The sequence below is a fragment of the Orbicella faveolata genome, unplaced genomic scaffold (genome assembly GCF_042242905.1).
Source record: "Orbicella faveolata isolate gen_17 unplaced genomic scaffold, um_ofav_v1 contig_46, whole genome shotgun sequence".
NCBI classification, from domain to species: Eukaryota; Metazoa; Cnidaria; class Anthozoa; order Scleractinia; family Merulinidae; genus Orbicella; species Orbicella faveolata.
This window is the reverse complement of record NW_028301576.1, coordinates 26,878,962-26,902,500: the sequence shown is the minus strand read 5'-3', so window position 1 is coordinate 26,902,500 and position 23,539 is coordinate 26,878,962. Positions and strand designations below refer to the sequence as shown.

General features: G+C 37.1%; 1 protein-coding gene and 1 pseudogene across 1 annotated transcript; both read left to right on the top strand.

Moving 5' to 3' along the window:
* The first annotated feature begins 5,155 nt into the window (after positions 1-5,155).
* Positions 5,156-6,389, top strand: LOC149099292 (uncharacterized; annotated as a pseudogene).
* An 858-nt stretch (positions 6,390-7,247) lies between these two features.
* LOC149099291 (TNF receptor-associated factor 5-like) lies at positions 7,248-9,455 on the top strand. Its single transcript, XM_089278683.1, has 2 exons — positions 7,248-8,993; positions 9,227-9,455. Exons 1-2 carry the CDS (start codon positions 8,536-8,538, stop codon positions 9,414-9,416), a joined length of 648 nt encoding a protein of 215 aa, XP_089134809.1. The 5' UTR covers positions 7,248-8,535; the 3' UTR covers positions 9,417-9,455.
* The last annotated feature ends 14,084 nt before the right edge of the window (positions 9,456-23,539 follow it).

Sequence of the window (23,539 nt, the reverse complement as noted above, 5' to 3'; positions counted from 1 at the left end):
GTATATATAGAGACAGGCAGTTCCACATTGGAAAAGAAGTGCTGTCTCATAAAAAACCTTACCTATAGCCTTGAATGAAATGCAATGAAAAACGTTTGTGAGCATCAAGAACTGGGTGTGAGGGAAAGGGAGGGGGGAGAGTACTCTATGATTTGTTGGGCAGGAGTGTCCTCTGTGACCCAAGAACCCTTAACTTTTACCACTCCATGTTCTGCTGCAATTTTGCCACCCTAGCTATTCTGGACTTATGTCTTTGTAATATGTGTGCAAAAAAAAGCCAACGGAAAAAAATCTACACTTTGTGAGTTAAGTGCGACCCTGTATGGTACAAACCCGGCTTGTTTTAACAGCATTTAATAATACACCAGTAATTGGAAGTTCATCAATATGTTTCATCTCTAGATTACCTAATCCACGAGTCTGGCCATAGGTCTCCTTTGATTCCTTTGGTTTAGGTGTTATAAAATCACATCACTCTATAGAAACAAGGTATTTTAGCAGTCCAAATAGATTTAAGGAAATTTAGTTTGATGCAGCCTACAGAACTATCTGTTTACTTGTTTTGATTAAAAGCAACACAAACGACATTTCCTTTCCTTTTCACATCTCACATGATTTCAACCTTTCATAGCATGTGACAACATTTGACAACATGTGAATTCTGAAATTCTTGATTTGTCTCACTTTGGAAACCTCCACAAGGTTAAAAATCGTTGGTCACTTAGGGTCACTTTGGTAGAAACTTTCATTTGAACGTTTTTAGAATGGTAATATTTATCATAGATAGCAATTTCTCCAGCATAATTGTGTCTATGAATGAATTTATTTACACCATCTGAACCGCATTTTCAGAAGGCTTGTAACGCTGATTTTAAAATATCATAGAATAGTGCTCTGCTGATGAACAATGAATCAATAAAGATGTAATATCAAGGTTGCTTACCTCAAATAATCACAACATCTTGGTGAAAAACGAAGTCAAAGGAACTCAAACTCCTCATGTGTCTTTCGAAGAAGGAGCCAAGTTGCCAAATCGAATAACGGAAAGGACTCTGGGAAGGGCTTCATTCCTCTGATTTTGAGCTGAAGCCGGTGTATTTCTACTGCGTGACAGATACTTTGCGTAACACCTCTTTTGTTGCTGCTGAACTTTTCTTCCATTGGGTCAAGGTGATCGTCTGAAATATTTCAAAGTCATTGTTAAGGAATGGAGAAAACTTTGCTCATTGTATCTTGCATAAAATTATAGCTCCGACGAATGGAATGTATCTGTCGCATCGACAAACTTGTATGATTGCAACATGATTTTGTGAAATGTTTGTCAGTTGTAGTAGTATATATGCAATTGAGGAATCGACAATTGCGCTTGTCAGATCTTGCATAAAATTCTCCATTACACGAAAGTTGTGAATTGGTGGTATGGAGAAATTTCTATGGGGGTAAAGCGATGTCATGAAATAACCCATATGTTAATGAAGCAAACTATCGGTTTTTGTGTTCAGACCATCTGTTTGTTGAAAACTAAGAAAAATCAATATAAAGAAGTTTGTGTTATTGTTCAAAATTGTTTACAGGGCATTCGCCAGTGTGTCATTATAGTTTGTTTTGTGTGTTAAGCAGAAATATGTCGGTCTTTTCTTCAATTCATTCGCAGCTGTCAGTAATGTAACCAACAAACGTCACTAATGAGAATAGCACATTGCCACAAAATACTTTAACCTATTTTTTTAAAGTTCTTCAATGATAAGGCTCAAGGCTTATAGAATATATGGAGTAAAGCGGCAGATATGATGCTGATAAAAATCTTGTATCTTTTGTGTGGAATAACAACAATGCATCTACAGATAGTCGAGAGGCGAGTTCTGTTTCCATTATTTCAATTGAGGTGTATATAGATGATAGACTCGCTGTTGTTAAAAATTCCAGAAGAATTACCAAATTTAAATTTCTATTTAGTTGGTATTTTGTACCAGATACTCCTCAATGTCTAGCGATGTTTTGGTTTTTGATTGAAGTCGTTTGATCAATTTTGAGGTTTCCTTCAACTTTACAGCTGGCCCTGACCTAAAAACTGAAAGTGAATTTTCACGTGTTTGCTACGGTGAAATTCCTTAAAATTTGGCAGACTGGTGATAAATAATAAGTTTGATAATAAGTTACCGTTTTCTTACAATTGTTTGCAATCGATTCCCTAGTGTGTAAGTATTGTTTGTTTTGTGGCTTAAGCGGAAGAACTTGCTTGTTACTTAAATTTGTTTCTTTGCAGCTGTCAGTAATTCAACTAAGTAAATTCTTTAATAAAAGTAGCACATTGCCACAAGATATTTTAACCCATGTCTTAATTTCTTTCTTTAATGAGGCTCTAAGGTTATAGACTTTACGGAGTAAAGTAAGGAATGTAATGCTGATCAACATCCATTGCTGTTCATGTGGAAGAACAACAATACATGTAGAGATAGTCGAGACACGAGTTCTGTTTACATTATTTCAATTCAGCTGTATATAGTTGATAGATTTCATGTTGTTAAAAATCAAAGAAAAACTACGAAATTAAAGTTTATGTTTGATTTATATTTCGTAACAGATACTACTCAATGCCTAGCTAAGTTTTGTTTTGTGATTTTCGTCTTTAACTCGTTATTGAGGATACGTAATTTCCGACCTAAGATAAACACGAGTCATTAAGAGTTGAGAGAACACAAAGCGAAAAAAAATGAAATGAATGTTTCTTCCTTGGTATTTGTTAACTCTTGAAATGCTTTGAGACTGTACAAACATCCCCAGAATGGATTGTCTCTGCAAATAAGACGGGTATGTTTTGAATAGCTGAATAGTGTGACAGAAGAAAATGTACCACTATTGTAAGCATTGATGTGAAATTCAATATATATTTGGAAGAGTTAGCCTGGAGGCGGGTGGGGTGGCAGAATAGCAGAAGCAGCACAACAAAGGATGGAAGAGACATGTAAAACAGTAGCAGTCATAGACAACAAGTGAAAAGTAAAGAAGAGAAACAGGTGGTAGAAGCAGCACAAGAAAGGATGGAAGAGACATGTAAAACAGTAGCAGTAATAGACAGCAAGTGAAAAGTAAAGAAGAGAAACAGGTGAAGGAAAGCAGGTGAGTGGAAGTAAAAGTGGTGTAGGCTTACTTAGGCTTACTTACACTTACTTAGGTTTACTTAGGCTAAACTGTTATAGGCCAATTAGAATAATTATGTGTACCACTGATTTGTCAAGCAGAAACAAGTTTTGTGGCAATCTCATCGCAGACTCATAATTTGCTTCTTTTGTTTATCTCTTGTGTCTTGCAATTTTGCACACAGAGATGTTTGCTTTTGTTGCTATGTGTCTCTTAAACAATTTTGTACGGTCCTCGCGTTCCCAAATTAGAATGCAAGCACAAATCGCAAATGAATAGTCGTCACTGCTCTCTTCTGACACACAATGTCATTGCCGCTGGATTACCGGCGAATTAAATCACTGATATCTGACTTGACAGCCTCTTCAAATGTTCTGCGCCCTCGTCAACTATCATGCGATAGAAATCTCAAGCTCAAAATCTTCTTCTTTAATAGCAAAACAATTTCAAACCAATCGGCACAAATATTTTCTTTTGGCTATTTTCTAAAGGCTTTTGTTCCCCTTGAATAGCTAGACTCTGATACATTAATAATGCTTTTGATTGATTGATTGATTGATTCGTGCACTAATTGTAACAGGCATGTGGCTCTATGTGTTGCTGTATACACCGTTTTAAAAACCCAATTTTAAATCCATCTCTTAGGTTTATTTAACTTAAAAGTGGTCTCATTGAGGAAATGCCAGTTGAAATGGTGTGACAGAAAAATAGATGAGGCCAGGGTGGAAGAGATATCAAAGAGCATCGAGAGCAGTCCAGCCTCAATGCACAACGCTCAACCCTGGTGGCCATCGCTGACATTACAAGGAAGGATTTGCAAAAAGACAAAAATCTGGTAAAGGGTGCTAACCTGGAGTTGATTGGAGGTCAGCATCACCGGCAGCCTACAAGAAGGTGTACCCAACACAGTTTTAAAACAACTATAGAATTAGTATGGGTAGACAAATTGCAGCAAGGTGGATTATCTGTAAACCTCTAACGAATCTTGAAAAGTTCAACTTGAAAATTCTTTCTTTGCACCACTGAGTAAACATATTTGGTAAACATAGATGGCCGTGAAATTTATAGCTCCGAGCTAACTAGGGAAAAAGTTAAATTTTTTTCTTCTACTTTTCATATCTACCTTACTACATGTGTTATAGTGTGTATTAACATGTCATTAACTACAAGAAGAAGCAAGAAACTGTCAAGTGATGCACCAGAAGATTTTGAAATGTATGAACGCGAGCTACTGTCACGCTTGTGCGAAGGTCAGAACAAGATCATACAGGACATCTCGAGTCTGAGAGCGAAAGTTCATTCTAATGAGGCGGCATTGGTCAAGCTTTCGAAACAATTTATGACCCTCAACCAAAGTTTCGAGGAGCTCAAGGGAAAACTTCACGATGCAAGATGCAAAGTTGATGAAATAGAAAGCTCAGTTCAAAACCATACCACGCAAATCGCTCAAATGTATGAACATTTGCTGTCCCGTGAGTGTTATTCACGCGAATACAATCTTCGTTTTCACAACATTCCAGAATCTCCTGGCGAGGATTGCCTGCAGAAAATCAACGATATCCTAGCAAACCAGCTTAATCTGGAGCTGCAAATTGAAAACGCCCATCAAGCGGGAGCAAGAAGCGATGATAAGCCACGAGCGATAATTTGTAAGTTTGTTTATCGTCCAGAGAGGTACAAAGTTATTCACAAGAAGCATGGCCTTAAAGATGGTGTTTGGATCACAGAGGATCTGATTGGGGAGGACCGAGAGAAAAAGAAGAAGCTCAGAGATGTGATGAAGGAGGCATTTGAGAGGGGAAAAAGGCCAAGATTTCATCGTGGAAAACTTTATATTGATGGAACTTTGTATAGAGAAACATAGATGTTAGATGTTAATTCCATTGATCAGGTTAGTTAAAATATGCATAAAAACCTTCTTTTGTCCTACAACTAGTTTATTTTTAACTGGCATTTGCCAATATTAAGTTCTTTAAAATAGACAAATGACTCAACACGAATGATCCAGATTTAAATGTACAATCATGTAATGATCATGGAATATTTACAGTAGAAGAGCTTAATGAACTCTCCTCTGTCATTAAGCTGCAACTCTCGGCACTTCATCTTAATATCAGAAGCCTAAGTAAACACTTTGATGAGCTATGCAATCTTTTGGACTCCATTCGTTTCGAAATTGATATGATTGCTTGCTCAGAAACATGGATCACGTCTCAAGTCGATCTAGATAGCATAAAAATTACAGATTACAATATGATAATAGACAACCGCACGTTTTCAACAGGCGGCAGAGTTGCTCAAACTTTGACTATACAATAAGAGATGATCTTAAAATAGATGGCATTGAAAATATTTGGGTAGACACACAAGGCTTGTTAATTGGTGTTAATTATAACCCACCTAAAAGGTCCCAACGGGAATTTCTTGATGAATTTGAACAAGTTTTGCATTCCATCTTTTTGTCAAAGCATAAATGTTTGATCCTAGGTGATATCAATATCAATACACTTGTTAAGAGCACAATAGCAAAGGAATACCTGAATCTAATTCATTCCAAAGGCTTTAATCCCCTGATATTTGAAGCAACACGTGTAACTGAGACTTCAATAAGTTGTATAGATCATATTCATTCCAATTTTGTATCTTCAAGTACAAGTGGTAGTATTGCAGTAGAGATAGCTGACCATTTACCTGTTTTTACCCTTTCGTACGATCCAACACTTAGTCCATTTCCTGATACTATTGAAATTGGAGACTTTAAAGGGTTTGACAAGATTGCTTTCCGTGATGAATTAAGGAATGAAAATTGGAAATCTGTTTATAATAGCAGCAATGCAAATGATGGCTTAACAAGATTTCTGCACATATTCAACAGGATTAGCAATAAACATGCACCAATTAAATTAATTAAGATCAAAAGTAAGTCTAACAAGCCCTGGATAACTAAAGGTTTAAAAAAAAAGATCAAAGTTTGAAATCAGCTGTATAAAAAATGGTTGACAACTCGTAACAGCTATTATTATAGTCGATACAAAATCTACGGAAACAAAATCGTTTCAATCAATAAAATGTTCTTTACTTTATACGGATCAATTTTAGTTTCTGGGCAACTGAGGTCGAATCATGGTAATCGACCTCAATATCCATATCGACCTACATTACTAATCGACCTCAGTTCGTCGTGTTCGATTTTTGGTAATAGAGCTCCAAAAGAATCGAGTCCTATACCGACTGATTGTGCTCAGTAGACAGACGAACCTCGGATTACGAATCGACCTCAGTTGCTTTCGAGCTTGATGAGCAAGTGGAGCCGTTCATTTCCGGGGGATCCATACGATGCTATATCGAGCTCGATCACTTTGTTCGAGTTCTATTGAATTTTTATTAAGCTGAAATTGTATCGAGCACGAATGGATTTTATTTTTTATCAAGCTCAATTTGTTTTCAAGCTCAATAACGATTTAATCGAAGTCGAAAAGGGGACTGGTGCGGAGGAGTAAAGAAGCTCTCGCAAAGGGACTGATACCAAGTGAGCTGCGGATCAGACTGAATTAACACATATTGGTAAAATTCAGAGGATAAATGTGTCTAAGGATATAATTCCATGTTAACCGAAAAGCAAGTGTGCTTTTAAATCTGCGCGGCTGTTTGTGATATTCCCTTTTAAAATTTAATTTCCAGCACCGCTATGACCAATTCTAGGGCTTGCCACAAGTTGCTCGGCAACTTTTTGGCAACTTTTCGTATTTCGAGCAAGTTTTTGCATTCTGAGTAATTTCTAGTTTTCTAGACATTGGAGCAGCTTTTAGTGCTTTAATTGGCCATGCTTCCATATTTTACAATGTTTCAGTAGACAATCCGTGAATTTCTTTAATTTAAAAAAAATTAAAGTTTTTTTAAAGTTTTTTACTTTTTTAAAAGTGTTTTCTAATTTTATTTTTTAATTTTTTAAAGTGTTTTTTTAAAAAGTTAAAAAAAAATTAAAAATTTTGATTTTGATGCGTAGTATTTACTCATATACGTAATGTGAACAAATTTATTTAACGATGCTGGTTACAACGAAAAGTTGCACAAAAATGCTTCGAAATGTTACTTTTGTTGTACAGATTGCATGGAGCAAAGTCATTTTTCTTGAGAGCTAAGGCCGTGGTACTGCCTTGCCGAACTTAAAACATGTCAAAAGAGCTCGGCAATGGTATGGTAAAGAACGGTTTCAAATATTGAGTTGTCGCGCTCAACTTAATTCAGCATGGGGAACTGACTGGTTTCAAATGTGATCAGGTCGAAAAGCTCGGCGTGGAAGCATGGAAAAGAAAGAGAACACGGATAAATTTTCGAATTCGCCAATAGCAAATTCAAGAAAAAGCCTGTAGAGCATTGGTGATTCATGTCTCATTCCGGAGACTTCGGCGTATTACCGCTGTTACATAAGGCTCGTACGCACTTAACTGAGAAAATTTTGTTTGGTTCTACTAAATCTCGACAAAAATTGCCTCTGCCGAACTTTCGATTTGCTAATTGTGGCACACTGAAAAAAATTTTTTCCATCAATTAGAGAAAACCTAGAGATCCACGAAAATGTCCTGATTGACGTTTTCTTTCAGGACATGGCGTGTAATTGAAAAATCTGGCTGACTTTCCACCCCCGACAAAAATATTTCCCGTTCTCCGAAATAATATGCCTGCACCTTTTAATTTTAAGTTTGGAAAAGGCTTAAAATTTGGTAGGAAAAATCATGCTACCCAGGCTCACTTATATCCCACTACTGTCGACAGATTTTTTTGCAAAATATTCAAAATACGGGCCCATCTATTGTAAACCGTCCAGTGTTAACTCACCGGTATCATGGTAAGTGTAACTCAACACTTGAAATGTGACAAAAATTACACTTTGATTATAAAAAGCAAAAATGTTCCGTCATCTCCACTGCCCGTCCCCTCCCACCGCCCTTACAATCTTCCGTCCCGGTGAGAGTTAGGGATGACTAAAAAAGTACAGAAATTCACAGCGATGGCAGGGAATAAGGCAGGGAATACAAACCAGGGTGCTTACATGTAGTTTCATGCAATGAGCTAATGAAAATGTGCGATTTTTAGGAGACTAATTTTGCACTGTGAATGAATAATATCTGACCACTCTAGTTGTACGCGTGTAAAGCTTTTGCGCCAATAAGCCGAAACTCCGAGGAATTAAAAGAGAACACGTTTATTAACCGAAGACAAGAAGCAAATACAATACAAATGCGAACTACTATAAAAGTTTTACGAAAAGAAAGGAAAAGGTTATTGGTGAAAGGCAGATCAGAAAGTGTATTAAGTTGAGGGAGAAGTGAGTGATGTAGTGACTTTGGTGACTTATTGTATTATTTCCTTTATTTTCAAAGCCTATCAACCATGCTGAAGCCGGTAACCCTAGCATGTGGCCACTCCAGTTGCCAGGACTGCCTAGCAACGCTGCTTGCCACGGCAACCCTACCGGGCTGCCCGCTCTACAACCAGCTTATTTCAAGCGGCACCGCACTGAACGTAAATATTGTGCTTGACGGTATCACTGCCAAGCTGGACATTCAGTGCACCAACACTGGCTGCAAATGGAAAGGAAAATATGAGGACCACATGCAACATTCCAGCATGTGTGGGAAACTGCTGGTAAAATGTGATAATATAGGATGCGGAGAGACAGTAAGGAGAGAGGAAATGGCGATCCACATCAGTCAGTGCCAAAAGCAGGAGATCCCCTGTCAAGACTGCGGGAAAGGCGTGGCAAGAGATTCGATGGGACACCATGTTGATTCTTTGTGCTCGCACAAAAGAATCCCCTGTCCACTTAGTTGCGGAATAAACCTGCCGCGGTACGTTTTCGCCTGTGTAATATACGTGATATATGTATAGCTTATTGAATTGCGTTTCACAAGTCATATCTTGTAAACTTCCGAAAGTAACTACCCTTGTTACTTTTGGAATTACCAGCCTTTTCTATCGCGGGGTAGTAACTTTAGGGGAGTGAAAAACGTTATGTAAAGTGTTTGTCTACCCAGGGTTTATGCCGAGTTAACTATGGCTCTAAATTTCTCTGTTTTCATAGGTGCCATGTGATTCTGCATCTAAGCCAGTGCCAAGAAAAGACTGTCCAATGCACAGTCAGAGGCTGTAATGCCATATTTAAAAGAAAGAATGAACAGGATCACGTCCTTAACGCTGCCTCGACTCACGCTGTCCTTCAGGAAGGGGAAGTCCAAAGACTACAGGGCCTGCTGTATTTCAAGGTTAGATAAATACTAATTCAGAGTTTAAAAAAAATACAAATAAAAAAAATCCGGCTGAGAAGCCGGATTTTTTTTATGAACATACTAGTTGAACATACTATGAACATACTAGTTGACAGAGAAATTGAGATAATTATATATACAAAAAACAATAGTCAAACTCAAGAAACAAAACCAACTGAACAAACAAAAAAGGATACTCCTTAACTCCATCATTGTAGCCTCACAACTCTCAACTGTGATTGGTCATGCGCCCACCCATTTGCAATTTATCGATGTGTGATAATGTAGATGTTCAATTACAGGTATCCAATCTGAACCACATCAAATCTGGTACCTAATTAGCTCCGCACTATATTCGCCTGTCAATTGTAAACTTAATGACATCTCCATCTCTTGTCTCTGTATTGTTTAATGACACTAAAATTTTCACTACAATTAGTTTATCTCAAACTTTTTGTAACAAAAACAATTAATTGGCAAGAGGACTGTGTAAAATACAATTCACATAGTAATTATTACCAACATGGCCGATTATGAAATTACGGTTGAACCTCCCAAGCGACCACCCAAAATGTCAAGCCTAAGCGATCGCTTACGGGAGGTGGTCTCTTATGAGAGTTTAGCCAATACTGGGTGAAAATTTGCTCTCAGGATATGAAAACTGCAGAGACTTAGCCCATGTGCTTTTCTACTCTTAGTCTTATGCATGTGAGAAGTCAATTTCAAGAAAAAAATCTGGTACTTGTACTATCCAGCAATCCCGCCAGGAATTCGATAATGTTACAACGCCTTATTATCCATTTTTGACTTGTATTCGTAAAAGCATCAAAAGCAATGTTTCCCGACAAGATGATCAGCCAATCAACCAACTTAGCAAGTCTGTTGTTTATTCCCAGATTAGTTTTGTTAGTGGCCTGTAGAAAAGAACATGCGATGTTTTTTTTTTTAATGCTTTTCTACTCTTAGTTTTTTTTTTAAGGAACCACTCCAATTAGTGTCCCGCGGATAAAATCTGTGAGATTCTCCTCACTATGTAACGTTAATGAATACGTCAAAAGATAATACAAAATGAGGCATGAGAATTCTTTCTTTTACTTTGGAGCTATTGTTTTCTCTATTGTCTTGGGTTTTTTGTTTTGGGTTGTCAGTTGTTTAACATCACTTGGGAGTTTCACAGGTTCACGCCGAACATAAGCACAATAAAAGCCGCTATAACATCTTCGTAGTAGCACTTCGCGCTAACTGCAAATAACGCTCGCGTGAGTGAGAAGTCATGAATCTGAATGAATGTATAGATTTGCAATGGGGTCTGCGTATGAACTTGATCCAGTGGTTGCAGTGACGTTTCCTGCTGGCCAATCCGCTTCGGTGTGCACAATGTAACGAGGACATGGTCTTAATACAGAGGAACAGCAATCATGTTGATGGATTTCATTGGTAAGTCAGGTTTTCTCTTAAATCAAAATTTGGATTCAGGGTGCATTTAGTGTAGGTTATGCTTAAGATCTTAGACATGGGCAGCCTTTAAAATTTCACAGCATACTGGCGGGAGATTGGAGTTTTTGGCGTATAGTGGCGCGAACATTTATGTGCTAGTACTGGGGTATAAATGCTGATCCACTCATCCTTGAATCTTCTTCGGCAATCTTCGGTTATCTTCGGACATCTCTTCGGAAAATGTTTGAAAACATGCGTCTGACGTCCGGACAAAGTTTGGAAAAACTTCAAAAGACTTCGGATATCGCAAAAAACGTCGTCATGTGTTGCGAAAATTTTATATAGTAATATCTTCTCAACTGAAAGTCATTTTTAACAATACAAAATGTCAAAAACAACGAAATTTTGAAGTTTATATCAAACACATGAAAGTACTGGTGAAATGAAACAGTTGATGACATCATTTATACCTGTGGTAGTTGTACAATTTCTCTGAACTTTGAATTTTATTTCCTCCACTTCCCATGGGAAATTGTTTTTGGTGTCATTTCTGGCAAATATCTGTATCTTCAGCGTTAAGTAACATTTAGAAAATCCAAAAATAGCTGCACATACTTAAATTTAATCTCGTACACGGGTTTTGACCATTAAAAGTTGAAATTGCTCGATTGCCTATCAGATTTCATCTTAATTGGTGCGTGCAAATCGATATTGAACAGGTTGACCAATCAGCTTTTCTGTTGCTTGGCTGTCTGTCTTCTTTGAGAAATGCAAACAAGTATGCTGACTTTCTAATCTCCCTCAAATCCCTCATGGCGTGTATTGAACCCCCCCTTCCCCCCTCCCCCCCTGAGTGGAAAACAGACCACAGTTAACCAAAAAATAAGGTTCTCTGAATTATGTTCCTGTTTGCAAGATAGACTTTAGGCTAAGAGCAGCTGTTTCAAGGATGGGTTTAAATATAAATGAAATTTAAAGCGCTTAGAACAGGCTGCCTTTTTTACGACCCGTGAAAGACACATAGGATTGAAATCATGACAAACTCTGCAGAACTCTGTAAGGTATTATTGGGTGCTAATTAAAACACCGTTATTCTCCACTTCCGAAACAATGGCGTCATCTTTTCTTTTCTTATTAATAGGCATTGCATCGGCTGTAAGAAGAAAAGGAGCTTGCGAACCAACAGTTTTTTTGAGGAGTTTCCCCGCGTACCACTAGGAACGCTGCTCTTTACAATACACCAATTTATCTCTGAAGATTCCCAACAACAAACAGCATGGAGATTATCTCTCAACCCAGGGCTGGTCTCACAAATTTACCGACAGCTGCAAGATGTGTGTTCTAGAGATCTGGATCGGAGGCCGTTTATACCTTTTGGAGGACCAGGTGCCGTAGTTAAGTGTGACGAGAGCAAGTTTAATCACAAAGCTAAGGTGAGATCGCTAGTTGAAACCCAAAACAGTCAGAAAACGAGAGAAAAGCCAACCTACCTTGGCTAATTTCTCGAAGATATTAAAGGAAATCTAAGGTGGCTGGAAACTAGCACAGCAAAGATACATACATGTTAAGGTGGCTCCCTATAGTTTTATGATCGCACGCGTGCTTAGGACGAATTAAAAGCTCAAGTAATCTGCGCGCACTCAAAGGAAAACGTCAGTGTTTTTCGATATTTTATGACGTCAACATGAGCACAAAAAGCAAAACTGACAGCGAATTTTCATGTGATTCCTACGGAAAAAATTCTGTTAAATTTGCCAGGCTGGTAAAAAATATTTACTTTAGTTGGAGCTCGTTTTTCAGCGAAATCTATCTGACCAGTTTTTCTGCAGCGGTAAAAGACAAATTTGCAAACATCTAAAAAACTGCCAGTATAAACCCTACTTTTTTCATGCTTAAAATTTGTATCCCGCCGTATTCCAAGTAAAGTAAAAATTTTGGAAAATTTCACCGAAGAAAATTCAAGGAAATCACAAATAAAGACATCAAAGCAGTAAACAACGCATTTGTTTGGGTGTCTATAATTCAACATTAAAAGCCAAGATTTAAACATAGATGCTAGTACATTAACATATCATCCATGCTTATTACATTTAGTAAGTTTGAAAGGACTGGGTGTAAAAACGAATGCAAAAACAGCATTCAAAACATAACACTAGCGGGTGCAACGTGATAAATGAATACCCTATGGAGCCACCTTGAAGCATCCCAAGATGTTTAAACCGCCAGGTTCATCGACCAATAGAATCAAACACTAACTGAACCTATCTTGCATGTATCATAAAACGTAAAGGAAGATGTTCAGCTTTAAATTATGCTAATGTGTTGCAAAAAAAACAATTTCTATTCTGGTCACGGAAAAAAAATGTCCAGTGACAAATCTGTACGTCTCTTTTCAGTACAACCGAGGGAGAAGGGCGAGGGATGCCTGGGTATTTGGAATAGTCACCACCGAATTTAGTCCAGCACGGGGGTACTTCCAGGTTGTAGAGAGATGGGACATCGCCACACTTGACCCCATAATCTCGAAGTGTACCTGACCAGGAACAGAAGTCAGCAGCAATGACTGGGCTGCATACAGAGGCATGGCACGGCGTATAAATAACGTCGCAACGCACCGAGTCGTAGTACATGCTCGACACTTCGTTGATCCTGTCACTGGCGTCCATACACAGGAGATAGAGTCCTGCTGGAATAGTCTTAAGCTGGAACAAAAAACACGTAGAGGTATTAGAAAAGCAGATCTTCAATCTTATCTCGACGAATGCATGTGGCGTCAGTGGAGAGGTGCATGACAGGCAAATTATGCAAAATTTTCTCGCAATTTTACCCCCTCGATATGTAGTTACCGACAAAGCACTTTAAGTTGTAAGCTTGAAAGGTGATTTCCAGTCCGTGGTGCGCACTCTCAAGACTTTGTTTGCGTAAAAAAGGTGAATATTTTGCAACTACCTACCTGAATTAAACTGAAAGTTTCAATACAACGCTAACCGCCATTATGGGTGCGAAGCTTTATGCTTCGTTCTTTCTCATATCACTTGATGAAACAACTTCGCAGCTGTGAAAATCAATGAAGCTGATGGGAAAATTTACCTCAAAGATAAGGTAAATGGCTCATAGCGAATAACATCGATTCGCATTCCATCGACTGAGACTTATGTTTATAAATATTAATGTACTGAGACTGCGCATTACGGATTGGAAAGCATCTTTAAGGCCGTGGGGTACACTTAGCCATGAATAATAAAATCGTAAGACCAAATTTTGCATCATATTTGCCATTCATTAAAACTCTTATTTCTTGGCTGCTTCCAATGTGTTTGATCTCAAATTTTAAGAAGACATGGCGGAGGGATGTAAGTTTATGAACGTCGAGTTTAATTGCACTTCACGGTACTGCCAAACTGGACAAAACGCGATTTTGTGGCCAAGATTTAGGATGGAATATAAGGATGCACTTAACGATTTTGTATGAAAACGATCAGTCATAGTTAACCTCTAGCTTATCATGACACAAGCGGAGTGCTAAAATAGACCTTTCCCAATCTCGCTCTGGTGCTATTGGTCGTACGTACTGAAGTGGAATGCGGGAAAGGTCTTATAACTTTAAGCTTTATAACTTATGACTCTCTGCAGTACCAGCTCATGAATTTCTATATCTGCGCTGAATTCTTTGACACAAAATTGTCGGAGAGTTGCAAACTTTGTACTTTTCGAATATCAACATCAGAAACACAAAATGAGTTGAAATGGACACGTTTGTATAATAATTTTGAAGCATTGTAATGTTTTAATATTTTAAATATAAAACAGACTTGCGTTTTGCCATGTGCCTTGCCTTGTGGTGGGGGAAGCAGTTACACAGGGTTGCCAGTTTATTAAGCAATTTTAACTAAAGGCTGATTATTAAAGTGTATGAATTGGGTAGGGCTTGCCACAAGTTGCTCGAGATTTCCAAAAAAGTTGCCCGAAATTCCTCAAAAAGTTGCCCAAAAGTTGTTCAAAAAGAAGTCAAAAGTTGCTTTTTGTAACGAGAGTTGCGCAAAAGTTGCTAAAAATAGCAGAAATATTTTTTGTTTCGCTCTTCTTTTATTTGGTCTGATGCAAAAATATGCAATCTGTACAACAAAAGTAACATTTTGAAGCATTTTTGTGCAACTTTGCGTAGTAACCAGCGTCGTTAAATAAATTTGTTCACATTACGTATGAGTAAATACTACACACCAAAATCAAAATTTTTAATTTATTTTTTAAACTTTTTAAAAAAACACTTTAAAAAATTAAAAAATAAAATTAGAAAACATTTTTGAAAAAGTAAAAAACTTTAAAAAAAATTTAATTTTTTTTAAATTAAAGAAATTCACGGATTGTCTACTAAAACATTGTAAAATATGGAAGCATGGCCAATTAAAGCACTAAAAGCTGCTCCAATGTCTAGAAAACTAGAAATTACTCAGAATGCAAAAACTTGCTCAAAATACGAAAAGTTGCCAAAAAGTTGCCAAAAAGTTGCCGAGCAACTTGTGGCAAGCCCCAGAATTGGCCATAGCGGTGCTGAAAATTAAATTTTAAAAGGGAATATCACAAACAGCCGGGCAGATTTAAAAGTGCACTTGCTTTTCGGTTAACATGGAATTATATCCTTAGACACAATTATCCTCCGAATTTTACCAATATGTGTTAATTCAGTCTGATCCGCAGCTCACTTGGTGTCAGTCCCTTTGCGAGAGCTTCTTTACTCCTCCGCACCAGTCCCCTTTTCGACCTCGATTAAATCGTTATCGAGCTTGAAAACAAATTGAGCTCGATAAAAAATAAAATCCATTTGTGCTCGATACAATTTCAGCTTAATAAAAATTCAATCGAACTCGAACAAAGTGATCGAGCTCGATATAGCATCGTACAGATCCCTCTGGAAATGAACGGCCCCACTTGCTCATCAAGCTCGAAAGCAACTGAGGTCGATTCGTGATCCGAGGTTCGTCTGTCTACCGAGCACGATCAGTCGGTATAGGACTCGATTCTTTTGGAGCTCTATTACCAAAAATCGAACACGACGAACTGAGGTCGATTAGTAATGTAGGTCGATATGGATATTGAGGTCGATTACCATGATTCGACCTTGGTTGCCCAGAAACTAAAATTGATCCCTTTATACTATGATAGCGTACTTTAAGACTCAACAAACACTAAGAAAATGTTGGATAATGTTGATTTAATAATAAATAAAAAGCGGCCGTCCTCTGTTATTGAAAATTTGCAAGTTAAAGGTAAAAATCTCCAACAGCCAGCTTCAATATCAAATGCTATCAACAAGTACTTTTGCAATGTTCCATCTGAACTCGCATCTGATCTGCCTAAAACAGATTGCCATGCTTCATCTTATGTGAATAGGAAAAAATGCACGTTCCACTTCACTAAAGTAAGTGAAATGGAGGTCTTTTTACAATTAGATAGCATTGATTGTAAAAAATCATTTAGTTTTGATAAGATTCATCCTTTCTTATTGTTCTCTGCAGTGTTGGAAATATTTAAACCACTGACATACATTATAAATTTAACACTTGAACAAGGTATATTTCCAAATAGTTTAAAAATTGCCAAGGTTATCCCAATTTTCAAACAAGGCTCTCGTTCCTCATGCAATAACTACCGGTCCATATCGGTCCTTTCTGCATTAAGTAAAATTTTTGAAAAGTGCATTCTTAATCAACTAAAATTTCATTTTATGACTGAGAATATCTTAGTATCTAATCAATATGGCTTTAGATCTGGGAGCACCACAACTGATTGCTTGGTAGAATTAATGGATGAGATAACAAAAGCCCTTGATGAAGAAAAATATGAGGTTTCTATTTATCTTGATTTAAGTAAAGCATTTGACATGGTCAATCACTCTATTCTTTTATCCAAACTTGACTCATATGGTATTCGAAGCATTGAAATCAGTGGTTTAAGTCTTACTTGAGCAACAGGAAACAAAAGGTATTTGTTAATGGTATCGAGTCTAGTTCTCTTTTAATAAGCTCAGGTGTACCGCAAGGGTCGATTTTAGGTCCTTTTCTTTTTCTAATTTATATTAATGATATTGTTAAATCAACCAACTACTTCTCCGTAAGACTATTTGCTGATGACACTTCTTTAACTGCAACTGGTAAAGATTCAGACGTACTTTTACATGGAATAAACTCTAAATTGCCTGCTATTTATGAATGGTTATGCTCAAACACATTAACCTTGAATTTAAGTAAGACAAAATACCTGGTTTTTCAACCATGACAAAAGAGAAATTATAATTTACATATCCCTCTTAAACTAGCAGACTGGTACCTAGAACAGTCTTCCAGTGTTAAATATTTAGGACTCATTATTGATTGCTCACTGTCTTGGCACGACCATATCAATTATATAAGTAATAAAATTAGCAAAAGTGCAAATGTTATTGCAAAACTAAAACCCTATGTGACATCCCAATCCCTAACAAGTATTTATCATGCACTTATATATCCCTATTTAACTTATGGTTGCATACTGTGGGGTAATAATTACAAGGCTCCATTGTCACAATTGGTGAGACTACAAAACAAAGCTATTAGAATAATCAACAATGTGCCACTTTGTGATCATATTACTCCCCATTATGTAAATCTTGGTCTTATTAAGCTTCCTGACATTGTTAAACTATATACCTGCCAGCTATTATATGACCACTTAATTGATGAAAAACCGTCTAATTACACCTTATCTCCGGTATCTGAGCAACATAACTACGTTACTCAAAGTGCATCCCTAGAACACTTAAATCCTGGTTTCTCCAGAATAAATATAAGGAAATTTTGCCCCACTGTTATTGGATGTTACTATTGGAATGACCTTTCTTTATCTATATGTAACTTAGTGACTAGAAAACGTTTTAAAAAAGCACTCTTCCAGTATTATTATTCCTCTCCTGTGTTAAGTTAACTTTTTTACCCTAATTATTATTGTCAATTAAACAGGGTATCTAATTAGCTCACTATATTTTTGCCCTTTCCATTTCTCCTCTTACTTGTCTACTTTATATTTATCTTTGTAATTTTAGAATGGAATAAATAAATAAAATGAGAAAAAAATGAAAAAAAAAATTAAAAGTCTCAAGAATAAGGAAAAAACTATCACAACAGAGGCAGGACAATAATACAATTGATTTCACATAAGAAATATTAATTGATTATGTCGTCTAATCAACTTCATCAATTTTTAACCATAATCTCCTTTTACTAATTTCAGTTGTCAATGGCAAGTGAGAAAAATGAAAAGTTGCCCCAGGAAGTTTGGGTCAGCTTATACGACTCTGGGTTATCTGATGAGCAAGTTTGCAGGCTCACCGCCAAGCATAACATAGACAACCAGGGGAGTAGGTAGACCAAATGGGTCAAGCACATAATGGCTTGCCGACAATGGGTTTATCAGATGAATGAAAAGACTACGAGAAGGATGACACCCTCGCAAGTTCAACAGCTTGGAAGAAATCCTGTCAGACTATGTACACCCAATCTGATAAGGTATGTGAAAATATAAATGATCGGTTTCATTCTTGTTATTTAACAGAAATGAACAAACATCTTTCACTGATTGCAGGATGTGAACTCATTGGAGCCAACATTACAGGCAGTGTTATTACCTAGAGAAACTTCCAACCTTCTTCTGGAGGTCTCAAAACATTTTGATAAGGGAGCACTTAAGGGGATGAAGCAAGAGAAGCCATCCAGGAGGAAAGGAATCCTCAGACAACCCAAAATCAGGCAAGTCTTTTCATTAGTTGGTGCACGACCCCAGGAACAGAACGCTCTGACATGTAATCGTGTTTAAATAAAAGCTGTATCATTTTTGTATTTATGTATTATGTAACGCTAATGATACCATGCGGTATTCCTGTCTAAAAGTGGCAAAATGTTTTCTATCACGATCCAGCTGTCATCTGGTCACAGGGAAACACTTGCATTGATTGATTAAAGCTATGAATACTTACTGTCGATATCTACGGAACACAAACGGTTGTTCACACAACGAAAAATTTTATACCATGACAAATGTATGAACTTTTCCTAATATGTATATGTTCGAACAAAGCTGGGCCTAACAAACTTGGTCAAAACAAAAACACTAGATCGTTCGCACAGTCAATCAGATTTATTGTCGACCCACGCATATATTAATTTCTAGCTTCCCACGAGGGACGACACTCATCACATGAATTTTAAGCTTATTTCCTTAAAATTAATTTGATGTTTGTTGTTTATGCAAAGGTCGGGATGCCTCTTCAAGGTCTGGAAAGAGACCAAAGACAACCTACTAACCAAAGTCCTCACCAAACAGTACTCTCTAGAGGAAATGAAGGAGGTGGCTGACAAAATAAAGAAAAAGAAGATTGCTGTGCAAGCCGTCTTAAAATTTACTGGGGAAGAGGACTGGGAATCTCTTAAAAGGAGATTCCCACACCATGCCACAGAAGAAAAGATGGCACAGTTTAGGGAGGTCTGCCTAGGTAAAGGGCAGACATCACCAGTAAGTCCTTATGCATAGTTTATAACACAGAGCTTATAAGCAACAGCTGTATTACTGAAATAGTGTTTTGCCTACCAGCAACTATTTCCTTTTACTTCATGCTTTTCAAAAGATGGATTTTATTATTTTATGACACCATTATTCCAATTAGAGCCACTGAAAGTTTCACTGTTGTGGAAAATAACACTGAAGCTAATTACGTTGCATAGACTGCGGACTACATTTTTCTTCAAATTAACACAAGTTTGCCTGCATGCATTGCTACTATCAAAGCGTCTATCATATTTTCATTTCTTTATAAATACTAGTTTCTGTTTGGAGATTCTAATGTATATAGAAAATAAAAAATAAATAAACACCCCGTGTTCTTTTGTTCCATTATAAAATATGGGCACCGTGCACCAAAACGAATCGTTATGATACTTCCAAAAGAAAAAAATCACAGAAACCATTGATTTCGTCCTTATTTGTCACTGTTGCCCCATAGCAGGTCCTTGAGTCCTTTATCGGGCGTGCACTGACCAGGGAAAATGAGGCAACCAGGAAAAAAATGGCGTCTCCTTCTTCTGTAACAAAAATGAAGAAAGCCATGAAGTTGGAATACTCATGGAATTGGAAGACACATTGTCAGTGCAAAAACTGAGGACAATTGCACCCTCATTTGAAAGGTTCCATCTCACCATTATAAAGCTAGAGGAGGTAACAAGTAAATGGACTCAGGGTAGTTTAATTAGTTTCTCTCAGTTTTAATGTAACATTGATTCCTTTACAGTTAATTGAAAAATGTATCTCAATACAACGTAAATGTCATAACTACGTGCAATTCTCATAACAAACTGATTCGTCATTATTATTGTCAATAGGATGCACATGAAACAGAATTGAAAAGATTTCTTCTTTCAGTACATGCCTGCAATGTTGATACCTCACAGAGGTATAGCACTGCGATCATCAACCCTGGGGACCAATCAAGCATCCAGGAAAAATTTTCATTGCCGCAAAAAGCCTTCTGGTACGACAGTAGGCAGAAAAAAGTTCAAGGTAAGTGTAACAGGACCACCAAGAGTTGTTTTCTATGGAGGGGAGGGAGTGAGGATAAGAGACATGACCCTTTCCAAATGATACAAGACATAAGCAGCCAAGAGAACAGTAGTTTGTCAAAACAACTTAAAGCTTTGTCTTTTATTGTAGTTGCATTATGACATGTACTTTTCAATACTCACTTTTGCAGTAGATTGATAACATAACTATTTTGTACACGGCACCTGCTGCAAAACAGTTCAACAGAAATAATGATCTTCCACTGGATTGCTAGCAACGTCGTCGGCCCGGAATGCTCCAACCTTGTGGAGGATGCTTCCAATGTATTTGCCTGTGCGGGAGTCGACGATGGAGCAGTCACTTCCACTCTGACTGCTGACCGCATCTCAGCAATAATAAAAAGATTTGGCTTCAAAGGGAATTGGATTTTGGACTTGACACGGTCAAAAGGTATGTTCACAACATGTACCGTCCATATGAAAAACTTAGTAACATGCTAACATACTGTAAATAGACAGCTTTGCATTTCAAATAAACGGAACTGAGGATTAATTTATTCTTCCCTAGGTGCTGGAATTGTTGCTTGTCCGGAGAGAAGAAAAGAATCTGGAATGACGGTAAGTCATGTCAATAAAGAACTGGAAGACATCGACAATGGACAAAAGGGGGCAGACAACTCGGATGGAGACTAAATCCAGCTTGTGGAAAAAGATGGCGGTTCCGGATTTTGCTATCAATTTAGCTACGTTTCAAGTTCTTTAAGGTGGCTAAAAACAGTTTCCAGCAGTTAGATTTTGATGGTTCAATTTAGCAACAGTATGACCTGCTAAAAAAAAACCTTAATAACATCTTTAGGGGCTTATAATTCAAAAACAGAACAGTGAAATTTTTTTATATTATTAAATTTCAATAAGCGCGATAAGATGCAACGTTTGGCAAAGTTTTAAAACAACCCGTAGGTTCAGGGCAACCTTCAAGTATTGAAAATTCAAGTTGATTATGAACTCTATGCACAGAATTTTTTTAAACTTTGATTAAAGTTGCGTCTTATGCTTATCAAAATTTGATAACATAAAAAAATTCACCGTGCCGTTTTGGATTAAAAGTCTCTGAAGCTGTAATTAAGGGTGTTTTTAGCAGTTCATACTGTTGCTATGGTTACTTATTGTGTCACAAAAATGATGACAAAGTGTTCAACAATAATTGGGCCGTTTTTTGATACCATGATTGTACTAGCATCGAGTGATAAAAAGTGGTTATCTCAATCCATCAAAATGTAAGTGCTGAAAACTGTTTTGAGCCATCTTAAGTTAATTCTAAGTTGTGCTAGAAATCGTTAACCATTAGGCCATAGGTTAGGCAGAGGAAGTCTTGCTTTGCGGTTATTCAACGCAGAATTTGCTGATGTTCTTGGAAGAGGAAAAGTTCCAGAAAGTTTCTGGTATAAAGTGACTACGCGAATACTTGAATGAGAAAAAAAATGCAAAAATTTTAGATGAATGGAACAGCCACTTAAAGCAGTTATTGAGTTATCAACATTTCTAGCCAACCTACGCATTTTCCAAGAGATGTTTCACAGAAAATCATCGTCGACGGTGTGCTCTTGACATTTTCTTGCGATTCCAATGGAGCAATTTCGATATATTAAAAATAAGCCCAAAACAATAGACTTCAGTACAAGGCTCTGGGGAATACCTACAGAGTTTGTGGGGTTTATTCCCAAGAGCCTTGTGCTGAGGTCTATTGTTTTAGGCTGACTTCAATATATCGAAATTGTATGTGTGCTAAAGTATTTTTTAAATGTTAAGTTATTCTGGGACAATTTGAGATTCCTTGAATTCATCAGTCCTTTTTTTGTCCATTTCCCGAAAGCCTTGTGCCTTATTGGCTTTCTGAAAATCGTAGCTGATCATTTTTGGGTTTCCAAACAACATTTTTATCAATTCAAAAATAGCAAATTTCCCACAACATGAAAGTTCGACATGACAATTCTGTTAGGAAAATGGGAGGGGTTTTCAAGGCCTTCCAAACAGATAATAAACCAATATGCTGTGAATTTTCCTGCGCACATCTTTTAGCCTCTTTTGTGCAAGAAGACTTATGGGAAAATGGAACGATCGCCATCTTTTGCAGATATGATGGATGTGTTTATTTCTATACCATTTGTCTAAAATAATAACCTTTTTCACACCGGTTATAAGCAAAAATCCAACACCGCTCCCGGTTTCCGTGTCCTTGGAGTTTTGCAAGAGTTTAGAGTAAAAATGTCTAAGAAGTTTGTAAGAAACAACATGCAGTGTATGAATGTCTCGTTTAAGCTAAAGTTTAATGTCATTTAGCATAATACTGTGGGTACCTTCTTATCAAGAAAATTGGTGGGTAACAATTAAATTTTCAGCTTAAATGCCAAGCTTTAAGCATAACTTTCCCTTTCCTTTTCCTTTTCTTTAACTATCTGTACTTTTGGCCTGAAAGTGGAGTTGCTACTACACAAGCATACATGGCTAATTAATTTTTGTAAGAAATTGCAGATTTTCAGTGAAAATTCACGCATCACAACACGATATATTTCAATGTTAAGTATCTAGTCGTTGACCATTGCACTTTTATTCAAGTAATGGCTCCTAGAGGAGCCGTTAGTAAGTCTTTTCGTTGAGCTTTTTTTTTGCATCATCTCTCATGGCCTGGAAACTTGATTTTCATGGATGGATGCGTTGCATGGAACTGCTGCTAAATGTAACATTGTAACATAAAATATTAAATATTGAGCTTTGCTACTTTCAGGGAACCCACTTGATGGCACAAAAGTAAATCAAGAAACCTAACTGTCCTGCATGTACAAATTGTAGCTTTAATTTTGTTTGGTCTTTCCAGTTTATTTTAGGACCACGTTGTACAGTTTACTGTTTCCTATTTTTGATTGATTGATTGATTAATTTTTTAACGCGTTTGATCGTGCTATTTAGTGGGTCTCCTTAAAGTAAACAATGCCTTATGTTGTTTAACTAGCTTAATTTTTTAGTAGTTCTAAGGGAAGGCATGTTTTTTATTGGGGGGTGGGTTGGGGTATTTTAGAAATTTGTTGCAAAAAAGTCGTGGCCCTCCCA

What these genes read in the sequence shown, in the direction of transcription:
- LOC149099291 (XM_089278683.1), top strand. Translation starts at nt 8,536, where the DNA reads ATGCTGAAGCCGGTAACCCTAGCATGTGGCCACTCCAGTTGCCAGGAC. An exon ending in TGCGGAATAAACCTGCCGCG is followed by an intron (nt 8,994 to 9,226) that starts GTACGTTTTCGC and finishes CTGTTTTCATAG; the next exon opens with GTGCCATGTGATTCTGCATC.